This window comes from Crocodylus siamensis, chromosome 1 (genome assembly GCF_052110815.1).
Source record: "Crocodylus siamensis isolate JL-2025a chromosome 1, ASM5211081v1, whole genome shotgun sequence".
NCBI lineage: Eukaryota > Metazoa > Chordata > Crocodylia > Crocodylidae > Crocodylus > Crocodylus siamensis.
Genome location: NC_143395.1, coordinates 111,651,819 through 111,677,324, shown reverse-complemented (window position 1 = coordinate 111,677,324; position 25,506 = coordinate 111,651,819). Strand labels below are relative to the sequence as shown.

General features: G+C 39.9%; 1 protein-coding gene across 6 annotated transcripts in view; it reads right to left on the bottom strand.

Moving 5' to 3' along the window:
- Nucleotides 1-25,506, bottom strand: part of ADGRG6 (adhesion G protein-coupled receptor G6) — a 160,667-nt gene that overhangs the window by 67,935 nt on the left and 67,226 nt on the right. For 5 of the 6 annotated variants that reach the window (XM_090040581.1, XM_090040629.1, XM_090040590.1 and 2 more), the window contains exons 4-7: nucleotides 21,091-21,717; nucleotides 14,558-14,626; nucleotides 7,485-7,568; nucleotides 1,417-1,502 (exon numbers count right to left, since the gene is read on the bottom strand). In XM_090040581.1, the coding sequence (XP_089896707.1) occupies nucleotides 1,417-1,502; nucleotides 7,485-7,568; nucleotides 14,558-14,626; nucleotides 21,091-21,717 (866 nt within the window). The remainder of the gene's footprint in view (nucleotides 1-1,416; nucleotides 1,503-7,484; nucleotides 7,569-14,557; nucleotides 14,627-21,090; nucleotides 21,718-25,506) is intronic. The other variant, XM_090040618.1, reaches the window with a different exon arrangement.

The following is a 25,506-nucleotide window of genomic DNA, read 5'->3' as shown; positions in this document are numbered from 1 at the left end:
TAGCTTGACGAGGATATTTTTTCATGCCTGATGACTATTATTTCCTGACTTTCTCCTCATAACTTTAAAGATTTCTGTTTACAGATCATCCAGTTCTGCATGGCCAGCTACATTTGGAAGATTTCGTATTTCCAGATTCCTTTTCTTAACATAAACCCAGCCTTGCATAGGAAATGCCTGCTGCAATTAACAAATGTACCTTCTAGGTTTTATGACAAATGTAAAAAGCGTGCCTGGTTCCACGTATATATCTAATTCTGGTCTATAGATTGCTGGTGGTACTGCTTTCTCTAAATTCTAAATCTAATGCTATTACCAGGAAAAAGTTCAGTGCAATACTTTTAGAATATTATTTTTCCATGCAAGCGCCTGCCATGAGGAACTGCAAATGAGGTGAGTACTCTTTGCCCTTGTAAATGAAAGAGAGAGGAAGCTTCTGTATTAAAACCTGGTATGTAGTGAGGAAGTTCACGAGTCCCTTATCCAGAGGGCCCATGAATTAATTTAAAAACAAACAAACAAACAAATTAATCACATTGCCTCAAAGACTGGTACAACTGCAGGGAATCCCAGTTGCTAACCTTAGAGCTAAAGACTGGTGAAGTACATAATGATGGAGTACGGTAAAAAAACCTTGATTTTAAAGTGTTTATTTTAAATGAGCACTCCTTGCTGTTATTTTTATTTCTGTTCAAGCGGAACATATCCAAAAGTGCATATATAACTTAGGCAAAATTTCATTCGTGACTTGAAAGCCCAATCACCCATTTAATTTAATGGGTGCTCTAGGTGCTTGGGTGCTTTCAAAATCCCACATTTAAGAGAGGGTTGCCCGAATTCTCAATGCCTTGGAGCTGCATCCCTGCAGGCCATGCACCCCTGGGCCACACACCATGCAGGCTCTCTTGCTGTGTGCCCCCCTCCCCAACACATAGGCTCCCCTGCCTCTGTGGTCTGCCCTTTTGCATGAGCTGCCTCAGGGTTCCACCAAATCATAGGCCACCTTGATCCCAGAAACCTGGGGACTTTGGGACATGCCACCCCACATACATGGGTGGGGACAGGAAGCACAAACCAGAAGAGGGAGTGGGCATCCAGAGGCTCCAGGAAGCAACTGCAAGAGCAATGACAGGAGCATCCAAGAGGGAGCCTGGGAGCTGCAAGTTAACTCCTTGTGGGCTGCAAGCAGCTCACAGCCTGCTAGATGGACAGGAGGGGAAAGGCCCTTGCATCTTTCCCCTCCTGTAATAGGCACTGTGCAAAGAAGTAGCATAAAGAAAAATGCTATTCTATAGAGCTCACACTAGCCTAGCTGGATTGTTTGATGTCCCCTCTTTCTTCCAGTTCTTTCAGACTGATGAAATCTGTTGGACAAATTAATTCAGGTACTACTGCATTAATAGAAACTCAGCTTACCCATTTTGCCACCACATTCTGTACTTCTGACTTTGAGTCAATGTTGGAACTGTAGACAGTAATAGAAATCCTGTAGAACAGCCCACCTGTCCATTAAACATGGTATTACAAAAGTTAGAAATATTGAATATAGTTTGTAACTTATTGTCAATTCTTCTTTATTATCAATTTTTCTCTATTTCTCTATTTTTTAGTGTCTTGAAAGATATTGGAACCCACATTCTGGGGCACATAAAACTCTTGTTAATATTAGAGTTTGTAGTCTCATTGTGTGTGTGTATCATGTATATACACATTAGAGTATACATAAAGCTTCATATACCATATGTTTTATATCAGCATATACAAACACATGTGTATATAGTGCTGCATTATATATACTTCATATATTACATACATTAATATACACTCATATAGTCTATACATAGGATAGCATGCTTATATATGCATATATGAGTGTCATATGTGAATGAAATCATCTCAATGTAGGATATACATACAAAAAATAAACGTTTATACATACATTTTATAAACTAGTGCTAAATAGTTTCACACCAACCACCAGATGGTGACCCAAAGCAAGATGCAGTCAGACTAGCAAAGTGTTACTCTACATTTGTCATCACTCTCAGGAAACTAGAGAACAACAACAGGCAAAAATGAAAAGTGCTTCACTTTCCCCTGGTTAAAGGAAAGGTATTTGTTACTATCTTCAAAATATTGATTACAGAAAATTCTTCTCACAAAAAGATAACTGATGTAAAACCACCAGACACCACTGAGAAAATTTGGGGGCGAGGAGTGAAAATTCCAAATATATAAGTTTAAGTGAATTATCGGGACTGGATTTTTTCCTATGCTATTCAGATTTTCCGAAGTTTTCCCAGTTAAATTTGAGCTTGATCTTTGGTTTTTCAAAATTTAAATCCACCCACATCATAAAAATGTAAGTACTATAAATGAAAAAGAAAATCTAAACTACATTAAAAATAAAAATATTGGATATCAGGGCTGAAAGTGTGTGTGTGGGGGGGAGGGGATAGTAAATAGATGATCATCAGTTATCCCTGTAGTCTCCTGAGAGCTTTGCTGGTTAGTAACTAGGAAGACAGCAATTGGAGACCCTATATTATTAATGGAATATGCTATGTTTAAAGTTGTATTTGAGGGATGTTACAAATTCCCTACTACTGTTAAATGACTATTCTATAGTCTTATACTACATGAAGCTATGTATAAGCACTAAACCCAGGTATTTCTATATAAAATTCTCTATCTACAAACTGCATATCTAGCAGATGAGATGATTTTTTTCTACATCTAGCTTAATGCCTTGACATACTGTAGTTGGCCTCAGGTCCACATGGGCAGTTCAAGTCAGCGAAGGAGTAACATAAACAAGATAAAATTAATCTGGGAGAGCTGGTAAGTAGGTTCAGTGGTGTATAAGGGGTAGAGTTTTGGCTTGCTGAAGCAGATAAATTGGCTAAGGAATTTGCATGTGCTGAAATGGATGACTGATGGTACTTTACTGGAGAAGCTGAAATTTGGGACTGTAAAACAGAATGATGGATGGCTGCTGCTCCAGTTATTATTAGAGTGTAGTTTAAGATGTTCTCACTATCATGAATGATAGTCCCAAGGTGTGGAGATGACAGAAATATTGTACTAGTTAAGTCTGAAATTCTTGTTGGTTCCAAAACAGAAGAAAGATCGGCTAATTTTCCATAACCAGCATAGTCTTCAGAAGTCTGAGGTACTGTTTGTAGTTGCAAATCAGAGACATAAATATTACTAGTGGTCAAAGAAGACATTCTTTTTTGAATAAACTGTTCAGTGTGCTTGTTAAAAGAACTGTATACCTCCCACTTCGATTCTCCTCTTGAGATCCCCAATTCAGTATCTGATGTCAGTAAAGTAGCACTTCTGGAGTGCACATCATCATAGATCATTCCCATTTGTGCTGTTTGAGAAGATGTCAGAATGCTGTCTCCATCTTCAATAGATTTTTGTCCTACAATAGGCAGGTGACTTTTACTTCCTGCATTCTGTAGATAACTCAAGCTTGGAGACATTTGGTCAAAGTAATTTGGAAGGTCTTGTGACAGTGGGGGTGTAGAAAAGGCACATGCTGTGGAGTAACTGTTAGGAGATATTCTAGACCTGATTTTTTGTTCTAAATGAAGAGGATGTGTTGTTTCTAAAGACAATGGCATTATGATGGAGTTAGAACTTCGTGAACTGTAAGTTTCTGAAAAATCAAGTTCCAAATCTGTCTGAGCATTGTCTTTTTCATGTTCTATAACTATTTTCCCTGAAGTGCTTGCCATGATGGTTTGTAATACTGATGGCACTTTGGCTTTATCTCTAACTGAACTCAGAGCTGATTTGTTGACCATGCAGGAAGTATGGTTGTTCCTTGTACATGAAGGTTGGACTGTTGAGTGTGTGAGAAGGATTGAAGCAAATGTCTGTCTGTGTTGCTGGAAGGCCATATTAACTTGATTGTCATGTACACTTTCATCCCAAGTTTTCATAGTTAAACTAGTTAAATTGTTTGTGAAAATTGCTTGTGCGATATCAGTGGTAGTGGTCTGTAAGTGTACGAAAGGTTTGCTTGAAGAGTTTTCCAGTGAAGGGAAAGGAAAATCAAATGAAAACATATCATTTGCAAACACATTTATGTTAGGAGAAACCACCATTATTGATTTTAACTGTGATGCTGTCCTTTCAGCCCTTTTTGAAATCTTTAGTGAAGGAATCACAACCACTGAACTTGAGCTTTCCATAGTCAAAGATGGCACAGAGCTAGCAAAGTTCACTTCTTTTATTACATAACCTGATACATTATTGGTGGTAGTTTGCATAGGAATACTATCAAGTTCAGTTGGGGAACTGACAAATGGCAGTCTCTCTGTTCGGGAAAAAAGTGGTTTATTAAATAAGAATGACCCCCTTTCTGAAGGTTCCCCAGAAAACCCAGGAGTCTCTTGTTTGAAAAGGTAATACATGGTCCAGTAATTTCCTAATAAAGAAGGAGCAATATCTACATACTGTGTTGGAACAACTATGTGACCTTGTTTCAAGGAGTTTCTCCTGTTTTCTGACTCTTGTGTGGAAATAACAGAATCATCTTGTAGGTTATCATTATGAATTGCATTTAAATTATCCTCCAATATTTTAATTCCGGGGTTCTCATTTGGTTTCCTTTGCAAATTTGTCAAGGGTTTTAAAGAATGAGGCATATCATTGATATTGTAAATACCTGTGTTGAGTTCAAATTCTTGCTCTGGAGATGACTTGTCATTTTGCTCTTTTGGCAACTTAGTCAAAGGTCTAACTGGAAACAAGTCACTTTTCAAATATTCATTATTAAAGGATTCTTGATAAATAGATAAAGTAGTAACAGCATGTTGAAATTCTGAACTTGTCTTGCTTGTTCCTAGTAAGCGTAATGGCCACTTCACTAATTGTGTGCTGTGTTCACGTGTTAGAAGAATGTGTGACTGGATATCAGGCATGACTTCAGTATGTACTTCTTGCATATTTTGGAAGAAATGAGATGGGGTTGATGGCTGTGACTGTTTGGGGGTTAAGTTTGTATGGTCCACTGAATGTTGTTCCTTAGAATATTTAGCTCTTGTAGGCTGCAATTCATCATTTAATGCTGGAATATATGGGCTATTCCTAAATGGATCTTCTATAATTCTCTTAGTGGGTAGTAGGTGAGTATTTGAAAGAGCAAATTTTAGTAAGTCCAGCCTACTTTTCTGATACATCAACTCCTGAGTAGAAGAAACAAATAAATTAGACTGAGAATGATAGTTTTCTTTTGGAATGTCAGGAGTGACATGATGATATGAAGTAGCTTTATTCCACCAAACTGAGGATTCCAAAACTCCATATGTGCTTTCATGTGTGGAAGAGGAAAAGATCCACAGGGATTCTTTTGTATGTCCATTAAGGGCACTTTTGCTAACTGGAGACTGGAATGCTGACTCCGAATTAGGATATGGATACTCCAGAGTATTAGGCAAAGTCCATGTCAGTTCTGCACCAAAACTTCCAGTCTGCAACGGAGGAACTACTGCATTCTTGGAATAATCTGTACTTACAGAAGCTGTCAGAATTTGTTCTATATCATGAGTCTCACTTAGGAAACTGCTAGGATTATTTGAAATACTCTTACTGATTGACTGATTCATGGTAATACTATGTTCTATGCCTATATTGTCTTTAAAAGGAACCAAGCTACCAACTTCAGGATCCCCAGAAGCAGGCGATGTGGCCTCAAAAGTATAGAGATGGAACATGTTGTACATATTTTTTCTCTCTGGGTTTTGTTCCTCCGCTGATGGACTTTTACTGGGATGGAGAGGTCTTTGTCTCACTGGCCAAATAATTGGTGTTGAGATGATTCCTATGTTTTTGACCCCTTTTATTTTAGAATCTTGCTGCCCTTGTAGTAGTGGATGGGAGCTGTCTGCTGAATTTCTCTTCATTCTGAAGACAGCTGCAGCAGGAACTCTGAATTCCTGCAGGTCTATGTGTAGTCAGCCACAGAGTTAATGGATAGAAAAAGAAAACATTATTTGCGTAATCCTCCTGACTCTTCTTAAGTCAGGCATCAAGCTTAGTGTATTTGCTTATAATAAGTCTAAATTTGGCTCACTGTCTCTTAGTCTTCCTGCTCTTCATTGAGAGTTTCAAAGCCACCAAAAAAATTGGAACATCTAGTTCCTAATTCATATTAATGGTAGCTGAGCATCCAGTTTCCTTAGAAGTCTCTGAAAAATCTCTGTCTTATTCTTACAATTAGGGTAACTGTTTGTTATGAACTTCTAGAGATTAGCTTCATAAATAGTAACTAAGCACCCATTGACATAACTGACTCAATACTTTTGGGATTTGGCTTCTTGCTTTTAAATTATGGTCAAGTACTAAACAAAAGGAATATAGCAGTATAAATGGATGCATTTGTTAAAAGCACATAAACATTGATTTAATCCTCCGGAGCCTGCTGAAAGTGAAATCCTCACAGAAATGGAATTTTGAGTTATTTTGTAAGATTTTACAGAAAATCAGCAATGCCACTGTATTATAGTTTCTCAGCAAAATGTTAAAAGAAATCTCTACTTTCCAGTATGGTGCTAATAGCTTCATTAGTTATCATTCATTCCCACCCCCTCCTGTCGCTGATCTTTCTGAATTAGAAGTTCATCATAGTGGTGCTGTTAGTATTTCCCTTAATACAACCAGATTCATCCCACCTTTAAGTAAATGGAAAAATTCCTATTGGAAGTGGAAGTTGTTGTCATTTCCACCTGAAAGTTACTAGTGGGGAATAGGTCATCCAAAGTTCTACCAGCTTATTTGAAAAAGTGGTAGTTACATGGCACCTGAACAATAGTGGTGTTAATATGTTCAAATCATGCGACTATTCTTGTCCCCTTCTTTTAAAATATTTTTCTGGGCTCTTTGTTCTTTAAAGATTAGTAAATTAACAATATAATCAATGCATGAACTGAAATGTAGCAATATTGCAAGAAATATGCAAACTTGCTAAAACCGTGGTAAGTAACATACAGCTTGGGGGTTGGACCTGGCCTGTGAAGGGATTTGGCCAGTAAAGGTCCCAGTAAACCAGGGCATCGGACCTTTCCACAGAGCACCCCTTCCACAGCTCTCCTTGATGCTCTCTTGTACCTGTACTTACCATTACTACAGAATTTGCCCTTTCCATTGCTGCTGAGGTAGGGATTGGTGAGGGGTGGTAAGTGCAAGTGGGTTGGCTGCGCTGGGGAGCAGAGACTTACATGCCACAGCAGCAAAAGGCTACCAACCCCTGTGCTAAAGCAATACTCTAGTTTATATCACTTTTATATAGATGGCTTCAATGGTGTTATTCCTGATTTATGCTCACATAGGTATAGTCAGAATCAAGGCCAGTATGTCAACCTTAACTTTTATGATATTACTGGAAAAAGGAAACATACAAACAAACCTTAAAACACAAGAAACTTTCTCTAGATATAGTACAAGGAAAAACATAATTCAGGATTTCTTACCATTGTTTGGCTTATCGGTTCTATTAGTATCGGGCATGTTAGTGGTGACAGTGGGTGGTGTAGGAGTAGTAGCATTTACAGTAGCTGGTAATAAAGATGAGAAAGAGGTGAACTTGGATGAAACATGAATGTTAATGAGGTAAGGCAAACTGGGAATAATGCATGATAACATATATATACACACAGTGAATGAATCCATGTACTTAAACTGTTGTACATGCTGTATACACACACACTAATTTCCACATAAAGTGATGGACATAAATGAACTGACATGAGTTCTGATCCTGAAATCTTTTACTTTCATTAACTTCAGTGGGAATTTTACCAGTGCAAGGGTTGCAAGATCACAAACTTCACAATCCTTAGATCCAGCAGCTGTGCAAAGGCCAGAAAATAAATCATACAACTTCTAAGACACATAAACTAAGAACATGAGTTTGTGAAAAAATAATGGTCTCTACTCAGGGACTAAGGATGAAGAACAAATGTGAAAAGAACACACCCATGTAAGGATTCAATTAAGTACACTGAGGGCTGTATAATGAACAGAATTAACATCAGACTCTGAATACTTGTAAGGAACATATTTTCAAAGCTTCACATAGGATCTTAACTAACATTAAAACGCATCCACTCCCACCCCACCCCGCACAGTGCTTAAAAAATTTACCACAAGCACTAGCTCAAATGTGTTTTCTGTGAAGTGGAGGCAAGATATATAGCTGAAAATTCTTCCTGGAATGAATAGGATTATATACATGAAAGATCAGGAAAAAAAGGAAAGAAAAAAGAAGACCCCAAAAAAGTACTAAAGATCAGCGCAATAGCAATGCTGCTGTACATCAATGTGTCATGCATGCTCTCGTTTGAAAAAATATTTGGCCAACAATCATATTTTAAAGGTTAAAAATTGTATTTCAAAGATTTTTTTTTGTTTTTAGTTGCATTATGATACTGTTTTACTATAAACTTCTCTAACTTTTTGGTAGTGGGAGAGTAAATCTTTTAATTTTTTAATTGTTTTTATTTTGTTTAAACAAAATACAAGAAACAACTTAAAATTTGAATGTAAAGATGATATATTTTCAACCATTTGTATGACCAATAGATAGTTTATTTGGCCAAGTCAACAAAAATAGTACTGCTGGAAAAATGGGAAAAAAACATTCTAGAGTATCTAGTCCTTTATTCATGGTAAGTGTTCCTATAGGAATCTAACATCTTAATTCATATAAAAGGAATCAGTTATGTGTGTTCAAAATTTTGTTCTAACATTCTTTTGAAATAAGTTCCTTAAAAAAAAGCCTGTTTGAGATCTGAAAAGGGCCAAACTATTCAAAGTATAGTACTCCATAATAATTAAAAACAGATGATCAGTCTTACATGGGTGGGAACAGGAGATGCTGATAGTGTTTAATGGACCATGCTGGTGTCAATTATTCCCTGTCAAACTTAAATCACTTGCAGCCCACGGTGATGGTTTCTATAAGTTAAAAGATTGCATTCTGTGAGGTTATTTCTGTACTATTTCAGGGTTTTCTTCCTGGAGGTAAGCAGCACTCAGTGAAATGTGTATGATCCTAAAAGTAGAAGTTTAATAAACCTTGACATGGAAAGAAGTGCCAAGGCTTCAAAAGCCCAGATGAAGATGGCAAGTGCTGTAGGAGTCAGAAACTGCTGGAAATCGGGCTTAGTGTATGTTATACAGTGAGAAAGAACACGGTTTCGTTTTGAGTTAATGAGTAACCTATTATAATGATTACTGCCATAATGATATACAATTTTCATTGTCATCTTAATGTTGGCTATAATGCTGTCCCATGAAGTCTTACAGGTGAACTGTAATCTAGAATAAATTGGTTTGATCCATTTTCTCTTCTGCCCTTAGTTTGGGGACAACAACCAACACAGTATTCTTCAGTATCCATTGCTAGCATACTAGAATGGCTTGCAATAACCGGTCTTATTAATAGCTTCATTCTAGGAGCATGATTACGAGAAGGAAAAGTTGAGCAAAAAGGCAGCACAGAAAGAACAAAATTTTATTAGCCTATACCCAGATACCTCAGGCACACGATACCTAATACTTAGGGACCTACCTAATTCACAGATGCTACCTTTGTATTTTGTGATCCCAGCATGGGGTTGGGGGCCAATTTTGTGGTGGAGCATGGTGGCCACCCCATGCCTCTGACTGGATGAGGAGCAGGACTTCTTGGGCCCTTTGCCTCAATCAGATGCAAGGGAGGGGCCCTTCTGCACTCGAGATGGAGACTGACAAATGGCCATCTGTCAATCTCTGGAGAGGGGTGGGACTTCCAGGGCCTCTTGGGCACTAAGAAGCATGGGAGGCCCCTCTGTCCCTCCCTGGAGATGGCCATCTGTCAACCACTGGGGAGGGGCAGAGTTTCCAGGGCCCCTTGTCTAATCTCCCTCATCACCCTCCGCTCTCCTTCCCCCCATGCTCCAGAAAGTCAGGGCTTCCCACACTTTTCTGTTTCAAGCTGCCCTCCTCCTCCCTCCCCCTTCCTCCCCCCCCAGCGGACTCACTGCTGTTTTACTGTTTTTCCACCGTCCTCATGCTTTTTCAAAGGGACTGGGATTTTTCACTGGGGGACCTACCAAATTTGCAGAATCCCCTACTAATACTAAAGTGAAAGTATAGCCTTAGCTCACTGAAGTGATAGCATTAATGTTATAAGACTAGTTTAATATGAAGGACTCTAGCCTCTGAGAAAAAATACATCTTAGCCATGAGGCTCATCCCACTGTTTTCATTTTAATACATAGTCCATGGGCCTGGGAGGTAGCAACACAGAACAATTTTAAACTGAAAAGTAACTACATAATAATGGGGCCATTTTATGCAAAATATCTGTTTTCCAGGTATATGCTGAGATGCATACTTAAAGTTTCCTAATTCCTAATCTCACATGGCACACCTTTTGCCTGAATGACATTCAATGTACAGAACCCATTGATTCTTTCAAACAGTGGTGGTGGTAGTGGTGCCACCCATATTTTGCACCATAGCTTCAAATCCCTATTTTTCATTTCCTAACAGAGTGTCTTAATCTCCTGGCTTAATCTCCAGTCTGAATAAGGGTGAGAGGAAAGTGATCCTTTACCCTCTTTTTGAGCTAGACAAGTAGGCAGAAAAGAGTTCAAGAGTTAGGGGGAAGGAAGGAGAAAACGGAAATGGGAGCCTGCTTCTGTAGCCCAGTGAAGAAGGAACTCCTGAGGGGTAGGGGGTATGCCTGGGTTCTGTTATCTGCTACCAGTTATTTTTAATCTTTAATTTTTAACAGGTGCTTGTCTAATGGGAAATGCCAGGGGTGGATCCAGGCAGCTGCAGTAGTGCAGTTGCACTGCACTTTTATTCCTGTTCTACCCAAACTTGAAAACTGCCTGAAGAGGCAGTGGCATTTCTATTCATGGAGTACTGAGTGAGGCAATGGACTTCATGGCTTTTTATAATCTACCTGATTTCTGCTAATCTCTATAAAGACTGCACAGGGGTTAAGGACCCTCTCTCTCTTCTAATTGCCTTGATGTTCCACCATGCAAACTATCCTATCTTTTGCAATTTTGCTGTCTTTCAGCAATTCTTCATAATATTTCTTTTCTATTTCACAGTCCTGCAGACTGTTTTTAGCTCTATGGAAAAAGTTTAACTCTGATGTAGGGATATTAAGTCAGGTTTACAAATGACTGACAGGGAAGTATTGAAGTTACTATCAAGACTCTCAAGGAGCGCTCTCTACATGAGATGCTTACTGCACAGTTGACTAAGTAGCTGCTCAGTAAATGTCTTGTCATCTATACGTGCATCTCTATTAGGCTGGAGTAAACTAATTTACTCTGCAGCAGGATAGTACTTGTAAATACAACTACTATCTTTCTGCAGAGTAAAAAACTTCACAGCAGTGCACATGTAGACACTTCTGGGACTCACGGGGGCATGAGGGTGCTTTAGTGCAGGGGGTGCCTGCCAGCTAGTTCTACATTGAAGCTCCCTTGTACTCCAGCCAGACCATCTGCAGTAAATTGATTGGGGGAGCAGCCCCAGGCTGGCAGGATGACCCTTTGGACTCCCTGCCAACTGGGGCTGCTCTAAGCTGGCTCAAAGTGCTGTGCTCCTGGGCATGTGTTCAAATGGCAATAAACTCCAGTTTACTGCTCCTGGGCGCACATTCAAACAGTGTGCCTGAGAGCAATAAATTCTAGAGCAATAAACTCTGGAGTTTATTGCTTCACATTAACTGCATGTGTAGATGCCCAACAAGGCTAGATTTTGTTTACAAATTTGAGTAAGAAAGGTACATTTAATTATAATGACTATAGGGATAATGACACTATCATTGGACTATACTGATCCTTTTTTTTCTTGCTTACTTTATTGTGTTATTTAAATGTAATATATAATCAATCAAATTAGTGCATATTCTAATGCATTTATATTTGCTTTTGCTTTGCTCTTAAATGGAATAATATAGCTGTTGGCCCCTACCATCTTAGTAAAGCTTCTAGTTTTAACTGGAGAAAAATGTAAGTCATTACTTGTGATGATGCACCACATCGTACGCACTCCCCTTTTCAAAATCTTAGATCTGTCTATGGTAAATGCATAAACAGTCTTTAGAACTGGCTGTTTGTCCCCTCAGCCTGAGAAGCACCTAAAACCCATAGCTCCCACTCCCTAGGTAAATAAGCTAACCGCCGAAGACCCTGTGTTAAAAATGGGCAGAATCACTACTTTTCAAGAATGAAAGTTGATGTGAACCTTGTGTTCTGTGCTTGCAATGTGAATACTAAGGCAAGCTGGTTGTTTTGAATGCTGAGATGACAGATGTGTCTGAAGAACAGCCCTCAGTCTGATTCATTGAATGAGCTTCAGTTAAAGTGCCCCCGCTGCCATTTTTTTCAGTGTGGGGATGCTGATAAATGAGACACTGGAGTCTGCTGGAGCATGGCAAATACCACGCTCCAGCAGACTTGATTAATTGTAAAAGTAATTACGGTATGTTGGAGCAGCCTTGCTGCTCATGTATAGGCGCCATTAAGCTCTGAGAAGGAGTGGGCATTCTAGCTCTGTGCCTAGCATTGTCAATTATAAACCACCTCCTTGCACATTGCTTGCATGTTATTTTCTCCACTAACTGTATGACAGTCTTAAATGACTAACCCTATTGATTCAGATTGCAGGTGTAGGGCAAAGGTTCCTTGTTTTTACATGCCTCAGTGTCTAAAGTCTCTTACAGGTACTGCTTCAATCAGGCCCTAAGGTTTTTTTACTCTGAGTAAAGCCAGGACAAAAGAAATAAACAATGCTATAGCTTCACGGCTAAATATCTTTTAACAAGGTCCAAAGCAGTTACATTGTGAAGAAAAGAGCTCTCCTTGTGAATGTGATTTGACTGTTCAGAACCTTTATTAACTGGTGATGATGGACAAAAAGAAAAAATGGAAATCCAAACCCATCCTCAGAGCCCATGTAAATTTTCAGTGCTGGCAGGCAGATGCATACACAATTCTGATTCACAGTAAACTGAACAGAGTTCTGGCAACACTGGGCGATAAACACAGAAAGCCACAAGGTTATTTTAAGAGTCACTTTTCAGAGTAAGACTACACATCAAGAATCAACATTCTGGGACTGAGAATAAATTGCCATGCTGACTGTGAACAAATCTCTTGGCATGTTTCTGAAAGAGTAGAGTAGCACCCTTGTATTCTGATTTTCATAATCCTTTTATTACAGTTGTGTGAGAGATTCTTTTGAGTTCACAATGGTTACTTAAGCTGTTGCTCTAGTATCTAACTCATAATTTCAAAGTACCTTGGCTATAATAAGCATTGAAGATGCTATTTTAAATAAAATTCTGGACATAATTGGCATTTTGCCATAAACAGAGACCTTAGGATCTAGACTTCAGTTTACACTTAGTCTGAAATACATTAAGTATAATATGCTCCAGAAACTTGACTCAAATGAACTAGAAATTCTGAGTCAAGTGCTGAAATTCCATTGTAGCCTTTGAACTGGTTTTCCACCAGCAATAAATTTTCCCTTTTGTTGTTAAGCTAAATCTTTTATTCTCAAACCCGTTTTAGAAAGAGCTCCTGGGATCTTCATTTGGCTTATCTAATTTAGTTTTCTTTCCTTCATGTTTCTGCCCCATATCCCTTATCTTTTTAGTTTTATCACTTGAAATGATTAAATAGAATTACTGCAGTTCCCACTTGTATGAAAGTTTTGCAAACAAGCATTAGCCTAGTAGAAGGGTCTGGGTTTACAAATGCACTGACCCTACTAACATAAAGGATGTGTGTAGAATTCAAACCTTTGACCAAAGTTGCACGACTGACCTTGTGTGAATCTCAGCATATAACTTTACAGGTGTTACTCGTATGACATACATGAGCATAAATCTGCAGAGGTCACCCATTTCAACTGAAAACTTTGCATTCAGTTCATTTAGCATTTCAAGAGATGTAATACCATGGTTCCTATTATGAATGGTAAGTCTTGTGGATTACTAGCGACTGTGATCAGTCACTACAGTGCACATGAAAATGGAGACCAAATGTCTCACCATCAATTATTGCACTGTTCTATTTTATTAATTATTATTAATAGACTTTGCATTTTGATGGCATCTTTCACATCAGTCTGCTGGAAACGCACAAATTGTGGAATTGCATCTGCTTGTTTTTTATTTAAAGCCTACTCCTGTTCTGTTCTGTTTATTATTTTACCCTTAAAATGTGCAGGAGGGAAAAAGAAGAGAAAATAAACCAATCCATCCATCCAAGAGCACATGATTGTTAGGTTTTGACATAATGAAGACTTTTTGGAAATGTATTATCAAGAGTGTGATCATATTCTTTCCACACACTGTGTGTACAGTACACCCACAAATACGATGAGGCTAAAAAATTCTTTTCTTGGCTCATTTTTTTTCTAGGCTTCTGCCTGAAAAAAATAGTAAAAGTACAATGAAATGAAAATGAGAGAACAAGAGAGATCAGTTAAAGCTGAAGCTGTAGGGATATATGTCATGTCTTACCTTGGCAAAGGTTTCCCAGGTTTGCACAACTGGTTGGTTCAGTTATAGGTGTGGGAACTAAGTACGAGCCTTCAGAATAAGAAAAGATAAATCATTACAAAGGCTTTACACGAGATATCTAAGACCATCATGTCTTAAAATACATTAAGGCATGCAGTGACATCTCTGTTCTGATCTATTCCTGTGAGAAACCCAATATGCCATTTTATTCATAGGCCTAATGCACTGCCATTCAGCCTCGATGCTAAGGAATCCAGGAAAGCACCTTTGGCTTGCAAATTACAGTCATATCTAATGTCTAAATCTCCTCCCATGTCTTTCAAGATTTCCATTGGCTTTAGCTACACAACACCCCTGAAAACCAAAATGTATTGTGTGTGCCAAAAACTTTAGGGGCTAGTCTGGCTTTAGTCCCCATGAAGGGTTAGCAAATTGTAACATATTGGAGATCCGATCTCATCTGGAGTCATACAGTCTACACCAGGAGAACAAGCCAGGCTGACCTGAACAGGCTCAGCAAATGGGCGGACGAGAACCCGATGGTGTTTAACACTGAAAAATGCAAGGTTCTCCACCTTGGGAGAAAAAACCTGCAGCTTCCTTATAGGCTCAGCAGTGCTACATTGGCTAGCACTATGGAAGAAAGAGACTTGGGGGTCATCATTGACCACAAGATGAACATGAGCCTCCAATGCAATGCTTCAGCTAGTAAAGTGACCAAAACGTTGATTTGCATCCATAGATGCTTCTCAAGCAAATCCCAGGACGTCATTTTCCCCTTGTACTCGGCCTTGGTGAGGCCGCAGCTGGAGTACTGCATCCAGTTTTGGGCTCCACAATTCAAAAAGGACGTGGAGAAGCTTGAGACAGTGCAGAGAAGAGCCACGCACATCATCAGAGGTCAGGAAAACAGACCTTACGATGACAGGCTGAGAGCCATGGGACTCTTTAGCCTGGAAAAGCGCAGGCTCGGGGGTGATCTGATGGCCACCTAAAAGTTTATCGGGGTCACCACCGGTATCTGGGGGAACATTTGTTCACCAGAGTGCCCCAAGGATGACGAGGTCGAATGGCCATAAACTACTGTGAGACCGTTTCAGGCCGGACATAAGGAAGAATTTCTTTACTGTCTGAGACCCCGAGGTCTGGAACAGCCTGCCAGCGGAGGTGGTTCAAGCACCTACATTGAACACCTTCAAGAGCAAATTGGATGCTTATCTTGCTGGGATCCTATGACCCCAGCTGACTTCCTGCCCTTTGGGCAGGGGCTGGACTCGATGATCTTCCAAGGTCCCTTCCAGCCCTAAAGTCTATGAAATCTATGAAACTGCAGAATTGCCTAATTAGCTTTTCAGTAAATGTCTCAGTGTCTATACATGCAGGGCTATTAGGCTGCAGTAAACTAATAAACTCCACTGTAGGTTAGTACTTGTAAATACAAGCACTATGCTGTGGTGGAGTTTTTTACTCCACAGCAACACACATGTAGATGGTGACAGCGCTGTCTGGGGTCTGCCAGCTAGACCCATGCTATAACACCTTTGTGTCCCAGCCAGTCCCTCCACAGCACTTTGAACTGAGTTGGAGCAGCCCCAGGCTGGCAACTGATCCCCTGGGTTCTCTGTCAGTCAGGGCTACCCCCACCTGGCTCAAAGTGCTATGGTCCCAGGAACATGTGTAAACACAGCACCCTGGAGCAATAACTCTGGTCTGATATGTGAAAGAGTTTATTGCTGCACATTAATATGCATATTAGAAGAGCAAGAAATCACAACCATTTAAGGATTACATTCTGAATAGAATATGAAAACAGTAAAAGGCAAAGTTCCCAAAAGACTATCAGCATCAATTTATTAGTGCCCTGATATTCAATGTGTCCCTTAACAAAAGCTTTGAAAAACCAGAAATTAAACAAAAAGCAAAAGCCCTTTGCTGCAGAGTTCAATAATGCAAGTGACATTCCTATGCAAATTTGGCACTTCTCACAGGTAGATGTGTTTAGAAATGTGAAACTAGGGTGTTATTTCTATGAAAACAGCATTATGTTACTTACTGGATGCATCTACACATGCACTTTACTGTGGAGTTGACTCATTAGCTTGGCAGTAAAACATCTCCATCTACACATGTGGTGCTATTAGGATGGAGTAAATTAATTAACTCTAGTGTAGAATAGTACTGCTCGAGACAAATACTATCCTACAGCAGAATTATTTAATGCACTGAAATGAAAGTGTAAATGGTGACAGGGGCTGGCTGGGGCACAAGGGTGCTACAGTATAGAGGCTACCTGCCAGCTAGCCCACACTGGAGTGCCCTTGTACCCCAGCCAGCCTCTCTGCTACACATTTTGCTGGGGTGGAGTAGCTGACCCCTAGGCCCCACTGCCAGCCGGGGCTACTCCACCCTGGCTCAGTGTGCTATGATCCCAGGCGCACGTTTAATTGCTGCAATAAACTCGGGAGCAATAAACTCTGGCATGAAGTATGATAGAGTTTATTCAGGCACATTAATAGTATATGTAGATGTGTCCACTGGTAGTTAGTGCCATATATTTGTATACTGCTCTCAGATCAATAAAAATAAGGTCCACACCACAAGCCCAATTAGACTGAAAATACATTTTTTTTAAAGCTTATTTGGTTGTTAAATTGTATCTCTTATAACCTTGTTGTTCTCCTAGAGGCACTCAGCACTTGAAATTGCATGCATGTGGTGTGGAGTTAGTAAAAGATCAACATTTTACAAGTATATTAAAGTCATAAGGGAGCATGAAGGCTGTGAAGAAAAAGGCAATATTAGATATATAGAAAATATTATTGTCATGGAGAGACAATTGTGTTATATAGTGGTGGCTGTTTGTTAAATTATATAATTGTCAGCCTGTGGCCTCAGCATGGCCATCGCGGCTGCCCATCTAAGCCTGCCACCCTGCAGGCTGGTCACCCAGCTGGTCACGAGGCTGTCAGGTCTGGCCTGAAGCCTCCAGCAGAGCCTAACCCTCTCCCCATTCCCTGGCACCAGAGTGGTGAGCTGGGGTCAGCTGACTGCACTTTCCTCATATATCTCTCTGACCCAGAACAGGAAGTGTCTGGGAACAGGGCTCTACCTGACTCTAGACTACAGTGCTGTTCCCTTTGGCTTGTTCTCTGACACCACCTATTGCTTGATCTCCCACCTTCTCGACCCAGCTTGCTCTTAATTTGGTCTCTGCCTGATCTCCCAGCTTTTTGACTCAGGTTTCTAGTCTCTGCTCTCAGGCTGACATCCTGGCTTTCTGAACCTGCCTGTACCTGAATTGTGCACACTCCTTCTGCCCCTGGTCAGCACCTTAATCCCCAAGTGGCCTCAAATCTGGGCACCCATGACTTAGTGTGACAATAATTGTGTGTTTCATGGTTGTGTGATTTCAGTATTATCAACATAATACTTACTTTGACCTTTTGAATTTTTTCCACATAAAAAATCTTGTTAGAATCAATGTTTCCACTGAATGATTTGACTCTAATGACGTTTCATTTTCCAATGGAGAGATGTTCTTTCAGAAAAATTCAACCAGCTCATATGCATATACAACTAGCCCTAGCACATATACAGGTTGTTCAGGTGGCCTTTAGGAGGACCAACCTATGTCCAGACCATAGACTTTTTGATTCCTTTTTGCCCTGGATCTGAAGAAACAAACCCTAGTATTCTACAGCATGACAATATTTTCACTGAATGATTTCATTCAGGCTAACAGAATCTGTGTGACGGTCCACAAAGTGTAGACATGGACACACACAAAATTTAGCATGATTTAAATGAAGTATAAACCTCAAGTGGAGAGTATACAAGGCTGTCAAAGTGGTTTCTATCTTTCTGGAACAGTTCAAAAGTATACCTGGGAAATGTAGTACTATTTTGAACCAGTTCAGTTTATGAGTAGAAACCAAGGGGATTCCTTAAGATGGGTTTTGGTGGTATACCAGGCATCCCACACTACATCATTTCTTACTCTTTCCCCTTTACTGCTGCAACTGGCTGCTCTGGTACATAGGCAGAAGTCTACTGCTTTCTGTTTTCCCTCTAGTTGGTACGTCTTACCTGTGAACTTCCTCATAGTGTTTGTTCAATAAAAGCTTTCTTTCAAACAGTCAGCTGTGTCCTTATTTTATACTTAATCACAGCTCATTATCATGCTGAACCCATGGGAATCAAAAAGCATGGGTCCACGGCTTCCCCCAAATCAGGCAAGCGCATTGCAGATTTTGGTCATCTGCAGACTACTGAAGTTTAGTAGTTACTGATGTTTACTGAACTCATGTTTAGGAAAGGAAGGAAAAAAGAAGTGAAAGTGCCCCAGCTCCAGGTTAAACACCTCCTCACATCTCCAAGCATGGGTGCAAGTACTCCCTCCCCACTCACCATTCTGAATGGTGCTGGCCTGGTTGCTTACTCCCACAGTACTTCACACAATTATGAATTGGTTCCTAGTCCACAACATTGGTTATGTGTGTCCATACCCTTTTAGAACCATACAGCAAAAGGATAAGTAGAGATGGGAACATGAAGCAATAGCAGCTCTCAAAATAAAAGGGCTGGACATCCTTATAGTCATTCTATTTCTGCAACACCATTAAATGGTTACAGGGATGTGGTACACAGGATTGATGAACTGGATCTGAGTTAGCTTTGCTTTAATCAACTTAGCCATTATGCTTTCCTTCAGAAGACAAGGGCCCTCCTTCAGGTTCTTTTTTCTCCTTCCCTTTAATCACATGAATTTCACTGGCTCTCCTCCTAATCCCCGTGGCCTTCTAAGCATGAAGGTTTTTTGTAATATCTTGGACCACTGCTGGCATGCCAGAGCAGCTTTACCAGAACTTGCATAAGAGTACATCTTTACCACCATATTATCTAAACATCCTCTGAACAGGATTAGCTGAAATGGCAATGAAAATGTCTGAGAGTTCTGTATGCATTCGTTTTCACCATTGCACGGTTTCCCCAGTCTAGGAACTGATCTTCTAAACACTTAGGTATGTATTTGGGCCAGATTCTCTGATGTATTACAGCATCTTTGCAGCTGTTCTAAGTCAAGTTGCAGTAGTGCAAGGTCCTGAGAATTGGAAAGGCAGACCCAGCTCTTCAACGGTTCTCATACATCTCAGCACTGAACAGAACTCTGATACAGGAAAGAACAGAGGCTGTATACCTTTAGCACATTAGTAGTCCACTATCTACTCAAGGATTTAAATTTAAGCATATTCCTATGTACTTGCAGGATCAGGGCCTATCCTGAATCCCTTCAGGTCAAGAATGCTGTCATTACAGAAACATGTTAACTAAGCATAACTCTAGCTATAGGCCGCGTACAGACGAAACAAGAGACGTGTGTGCATACTTTAAAGTGGCTAAATGCTTTTGCACCGCTTTAATGGTGTCAGTGTTTGCATTAATTACAGCCGCTGTAGGAAATGCTGCGGCATAATGCACCTTAAATGACTCGGTGCAGCAAACTAAAAATCCTTTGAGGAGTTTTAGTTTGCTGCCCTACAATTGCAGAGTGAAGCACTGTGCAGCTCAGGGGCTCTGCAGGAAGTCCTGCAGGCAGCTCTGCCCAAGAAAAGTGGCAAGCCTGATCTTTTTTTTTCCCCCCTGGTGCCTGCCTGCCTGCCTAAACTGTGCCGGGGCCCAGTGCTTCCCTCTGCAACTGTGGTGCTCCCTGGGACCGCTGGAGCCGAGTGCCGGCAGGTGGATGCTGCCTGTGTGGGGCCGCAGAGGGAAACACCAGCCTCTCTCACTGCCCAGGAACCGCTCTGCCCGCTGGCAGCTCACCCCCTCCTCCCCGCCGGAGACGCAGGTAAGTCAGCTGGGTGTGTATATGACATGGGGGTTTAAATCAGCCCTAAATTGAAGTGGTGTCGTTTAAAACCCACCACTTCAATTTAGGGCCCCCGTTTCATCTACACATGCCCATAAACTACTGCTATTACACAGTTTCAGCAAAAGCTTACTTTATCTTCTTTCACCTCCCTACATATAAGTTAACTAATTTGTCTTAATATAATTTTAAAGTGATGAGTTTATAGAAAGAAATAATCAGAGAATTTTTATTCATATATTTTTATTACTTTTGATTATTGATTGATTCTATTCTGAATGTTAAAATTAATATATATGAAATGTAATTAAAATATCTAGCTATAACTAGATATATCCATATATATATATATATATATATATATATATACACACACACACACACACATATATATATATTTTAAAACTAATTTTTTTATTTTTAAAAAACTCATATATCGTTTAAAAAACTCGAAGTCAGTCTGGATATATGTTTGAGTAAATAAAAGGAATAAACATACCCGGGAGCAAAATTAATATTTGGGGCAAGGGAAGCTTACAGGCTTAAGAAAGGTAAGGTTGCTTCTGGGAAGTTCTTCTCGCTTTAACTGTGAATATGCCATCTCTTGCTGACATATGATACTTTTGGAACAATTCAGAGGCACAGAAATGAGGAAAAAAGTACTTACCACAACTTAAATTGTTTTCTGCTTTCAGTGCTGATTTTGGGATACTCCAGAACTCGTTTTCCCAGTCTATAATGTTCCCTGGCACATCACAGCTGAGATTGGACAGTGTTTGGGAATTCATGGTGAAATTCCAAAGACGAAAATTGTAAATGTCTCCATTTAGAGAGCTTATTTCATCTCTGTCAGAGCCCAACACTAGGTTCCCATTCCTCAGGATAATCTTTTGAAAGGTATCTGGGCAGTAAATTGTACGATAGGTGTTCTTTGCATTTATACCTAGACTGCCAGAAAAGCTATCCCATACAATGCAGAGTTGTTCAAATGTTCCTGTAAAAAAATCTCCAGCTGGATTTTTGTCCAGTGCATCTTCTAACATGCATTCTATGCCTGCGATAAATAGTAAATGGCCTTTTGTGGTCTTCCCAAAACTGAGCCACTCTTTTGACAAAGAATCACTGTAGGAGAAAGCCTTCCAATCATCATTGTCATCATTGGTGGCTTTGGTTGCTTCAAAGCAGAGTGTGAACTGTCTAAGATCTGGTATTGAGACAGTTTTTGCCACAGACACGGTTTCTGCACCAGAGCTCTGGGGGATGACGATTTTTTGATTTCTCAGAGACACAGCAACTAGAAGAAAAAATAATATAAATTATATAAATGAGCCAAAAGGAGGTACACATTCGATTAAAGACAATGACTGAAGTACAATTTGTTAAACAAAACATTTTTATGAGGAAGCTTTCATCACTGTATTACATCAGTGGTACATATAAAGAGCCATTTAGCTTGATAACGTATTCAAATAAAATGTGCAAAGATAATTTTAGTGCTGCATTTAGTGCTGCAGATCTGTAAGTGCTAACTGTTAAGGCTTGCATAAGAAATGTATTAGCCGCTAAGTCTGCAGTCAACAAGACATTTGTAAAATTACTTTTCATTTATCGGGTAACTTGCAAGGATGCATTAGACAATACAGTATATGAAAACCATTTGAAAATCACATTTTATTTGATTTTATGGTTTTTACTAATATTTTTAATGACTTATTCTGCATGAGTGCATTTCTCCAGTGAATTTAATGCCACACATCTTGAGAGACTGACTCAACTATAATCCTTGGCAAATTAAAATCTTTTGTTCCTGAACTCAACTGATGGACTTCTGTTGGATTAGGAGTCTGTTCTCAAAAGTCAACTAGTTTAATATTGCAAGTATTTATTCATGTGTACTCATGCCTTTGCCATTCACTGCTTGTGAGTATTTGTAGGAATGAGTGGGGATTTTACAAATGTATCTAAGATAGCTGAACTTTTTTACAGAAATGGCTAAGAACAAGGGGATTTGTACATGAAAGAGAGCATCTACTGTTCCTGTTCATCATTTGATATTTCTTATTTGTTATTGTCTTGCCTGAGAAGTATCAATTATCCCATAAGGCAGCAAAGAACAGCAGCATACTATTTAGTCTGTGTTAACATGAGAAACTAAAGGTAGAAATAAACTGAGATAATTAAATCGCTATAGTCATATAGGTATAAGTTCCTGTGTGCATATTCTTCTTTGAGAAAGATAGTGACAACATTACTGATATAACCACAGTGGTATAATTCTGCTGGTAGATTTTCCAATGTACCCCCCCCCCCACACCTCCCTGGCTGGGCAATTGGCCTCAGGGGGACCCCAGGTGCTCCCCCAGACCCAGGAGGCACCAGTTGCTGAGCCAGGGACAGTGCAGGGGCCCCCCTGTGTGCTCCCCAGTGGACTGAGAGCAATGGAGACCCCCCCATGCTCCTGTGGGATGCTCCATCTGCCCCAGCATCACAGCATTCACAAACCACCTGGTACCTTGAAGTATGTAGAAAAAACATTTAAAGTGGTGTCTATGTCTGAATCATTGAATCTTTGTGAATCTCTCCGAATTAATTTGGAGGATTCCAATTTGAGTCAGAGAGACTAAAGGGTCTCCTGATTTGATTCAGATTTGGAGATTTGGCCACCAAATTGGGTCAAAACTCCACTGAATCAAATCAGTGACTGAACCTTCACACAGCCCTATCTAGTAGGATGGTCACTGGACTAGTTATCAGGGGACTTAGGTTCTAATTTTGGCTTTGCTACCGATCTGTTGTGTGTTATGTGGTCAAATCACACCATCCCACTATGGCTCTTGTTTTCCCTGCCATATGGTTGATTTAAATAGTAAACTCCTTTGAACAGAAATTAGTTTTCATCATGTCAAGGACCCTGATCCTCACTGGGATAGCAAAGTGTGACTGCATTACCCAGGATAACAATCCAGGAGCACCTGCTCCCCTTTAACAATGGTTTAAAATCTAGTGTATATAAGTGTAAGTATATGGAGAGTATAGGTAGAAAGAGTCTATATGCTAAAGCAATATCATGTGCACAATTCTATCACTTCTTCCTTTTCGTTTTCAAGAACAAATTGAACTCTCAGTTCAAACTGTATCTCCAGGTAGACCAGAGTAAATTCCTTTGATAGGAGTTGGGGGTAGGCACCTAATGACAGAATTTAGCCAAAATAATTTTGTTTAGTACTATATAATGGTTTGTATTGTTTTGATGATGGAGCTGATGGAGGAAAAGAATTAGAAAATATTGCTCTTTCATGATTTTCATATTCACCACATTATGATAATCTTAGAATGATGCTGTAGGAATCACTCTAAGAGTCATGACAGTCCAGGAATTTTGAGAGCAGTAAGTACTTCTTGGGGTGATACTTTTATTGGACTACCTAAATAGTTGGGATAGAGTTAGACAAGCTTTCAAATGCAAGATTTCTTCAAATGCTTGTCTAACTCTATCTTAATTGTGCAGTTGGTTTAATAAAAGATATAACCGCAAGAAATCTTTGCCCCTATCATATTCAACTCATGGATTCTGTCCTTTCTGCAAAGATAGCTTTAATAATTTGTAGATGGAAACTGGGTTATACTTTCCCTTAATTAACAAGAGTAATTCCATGGTTTCATCATCATCATTATTATTATTGTAAGATGATATGCCAAATATTCCAAAATGAGGAAGTCAGAAATGGGAGAGGGAGGTTTATTATACAAATCCTATTCATTGTGCATTTAGGAAGGTCACAAATAGTCAGGGCACTGGTTGTATGGAAACAGTATAAAAACAATGTTAACATGGTCAGTAAATCTTCTGTGACACTGAATGATTCTAATCTGTTTTGTAACTGAGGTCATGATGTTGCTGGTGGTAGTGGGTTTTAACAGCAGGTGCTTACACCCAAAGGCTAAGTACAGACAGTCAAAAAGCTTGAGCCTGAATCGATTAAATCTTCCCAGGTTAACCTAAGATGCGTAGATTGAACTAATAAATAAACAGCCACTCACTTTTAATTCTGGAAATGCAGCCACATGTCTGCAGAGGCCCAGGCCTGAAGCCAGGGGGGCACTAGAGCACGCCTCCCTGCTCAGCTGGAGCAGACAGCTTGGGCCAAGGCTATGAGGGGGTGGGGGCTTGTGGGAGAGGTACAAAGCATCCTGGGATGCTGGGGGACTGTGAAATAACTTGAATTTGGGCATCTGGGGCAGAAGTTCAATAAACTAAATCAGTTAAGTCTGATACTACATCCATCTAGGTTTATCTTAAACCCATTTTGGCCATTTTGAAATCAGTTTATGCTCAACAAACTTCTGTTGTACTACAGATTTGAGCCAGTTTCTGATCACTTACATTGGTTTATGTTTAATTTCGGTCCCTATCCACAATGAAAGGGCAAAATTAACACCAGTGAATGTTTTGGGCATACATAGAGCATAGAACATCATAATCAATATGACAGCAGATTTCTTTCTCAGTTACTGAATGCACAAGCCATTCATCATTTTGATGAGTCTCAGATGTCTGTACTTAAGGAGCTGTTCACCATACGACTTGGTCAAGTGGTTAGACCAGTGGTTCTCAACCTTTTTAGACTCAAGGTACCCCTCCAAAACTTTCCAAGAATTTAGTGGCACCCTATTTAAAAAAAAACTATTATAAATATACTCATGTTTATTACCTTATAAGCATTATAGTTATTTTATTAAATAATATAGTAATATTGATACTTGGGGTAGTAAGAGGCAGAGTCTGGTGATGTCTGTCTGGCAGGAACAAGGTATGCATATACAGCATGCAAGGAGTGCTGAGAGGATGGGAGGGGCAAGGGTAGGCAAAAGGACACATGAGGTCTGGGAGTGGGGAGGGAGAAGGCCAAGAGGATGCCACTATGCAGTCACTGCCACTGCTGCCATGGTCAGGTAGAACTGTGCTGTGTGCCTCCTGCAGACCTGGAATGGGAACTGGCTGTGGCAGGACTGTGTGCTCTTGTTGCATCTCTTCCTGGTTCGGCTCCAGACCAGAGGTGCTTAAGGTGGTTCTTCCTGGTGG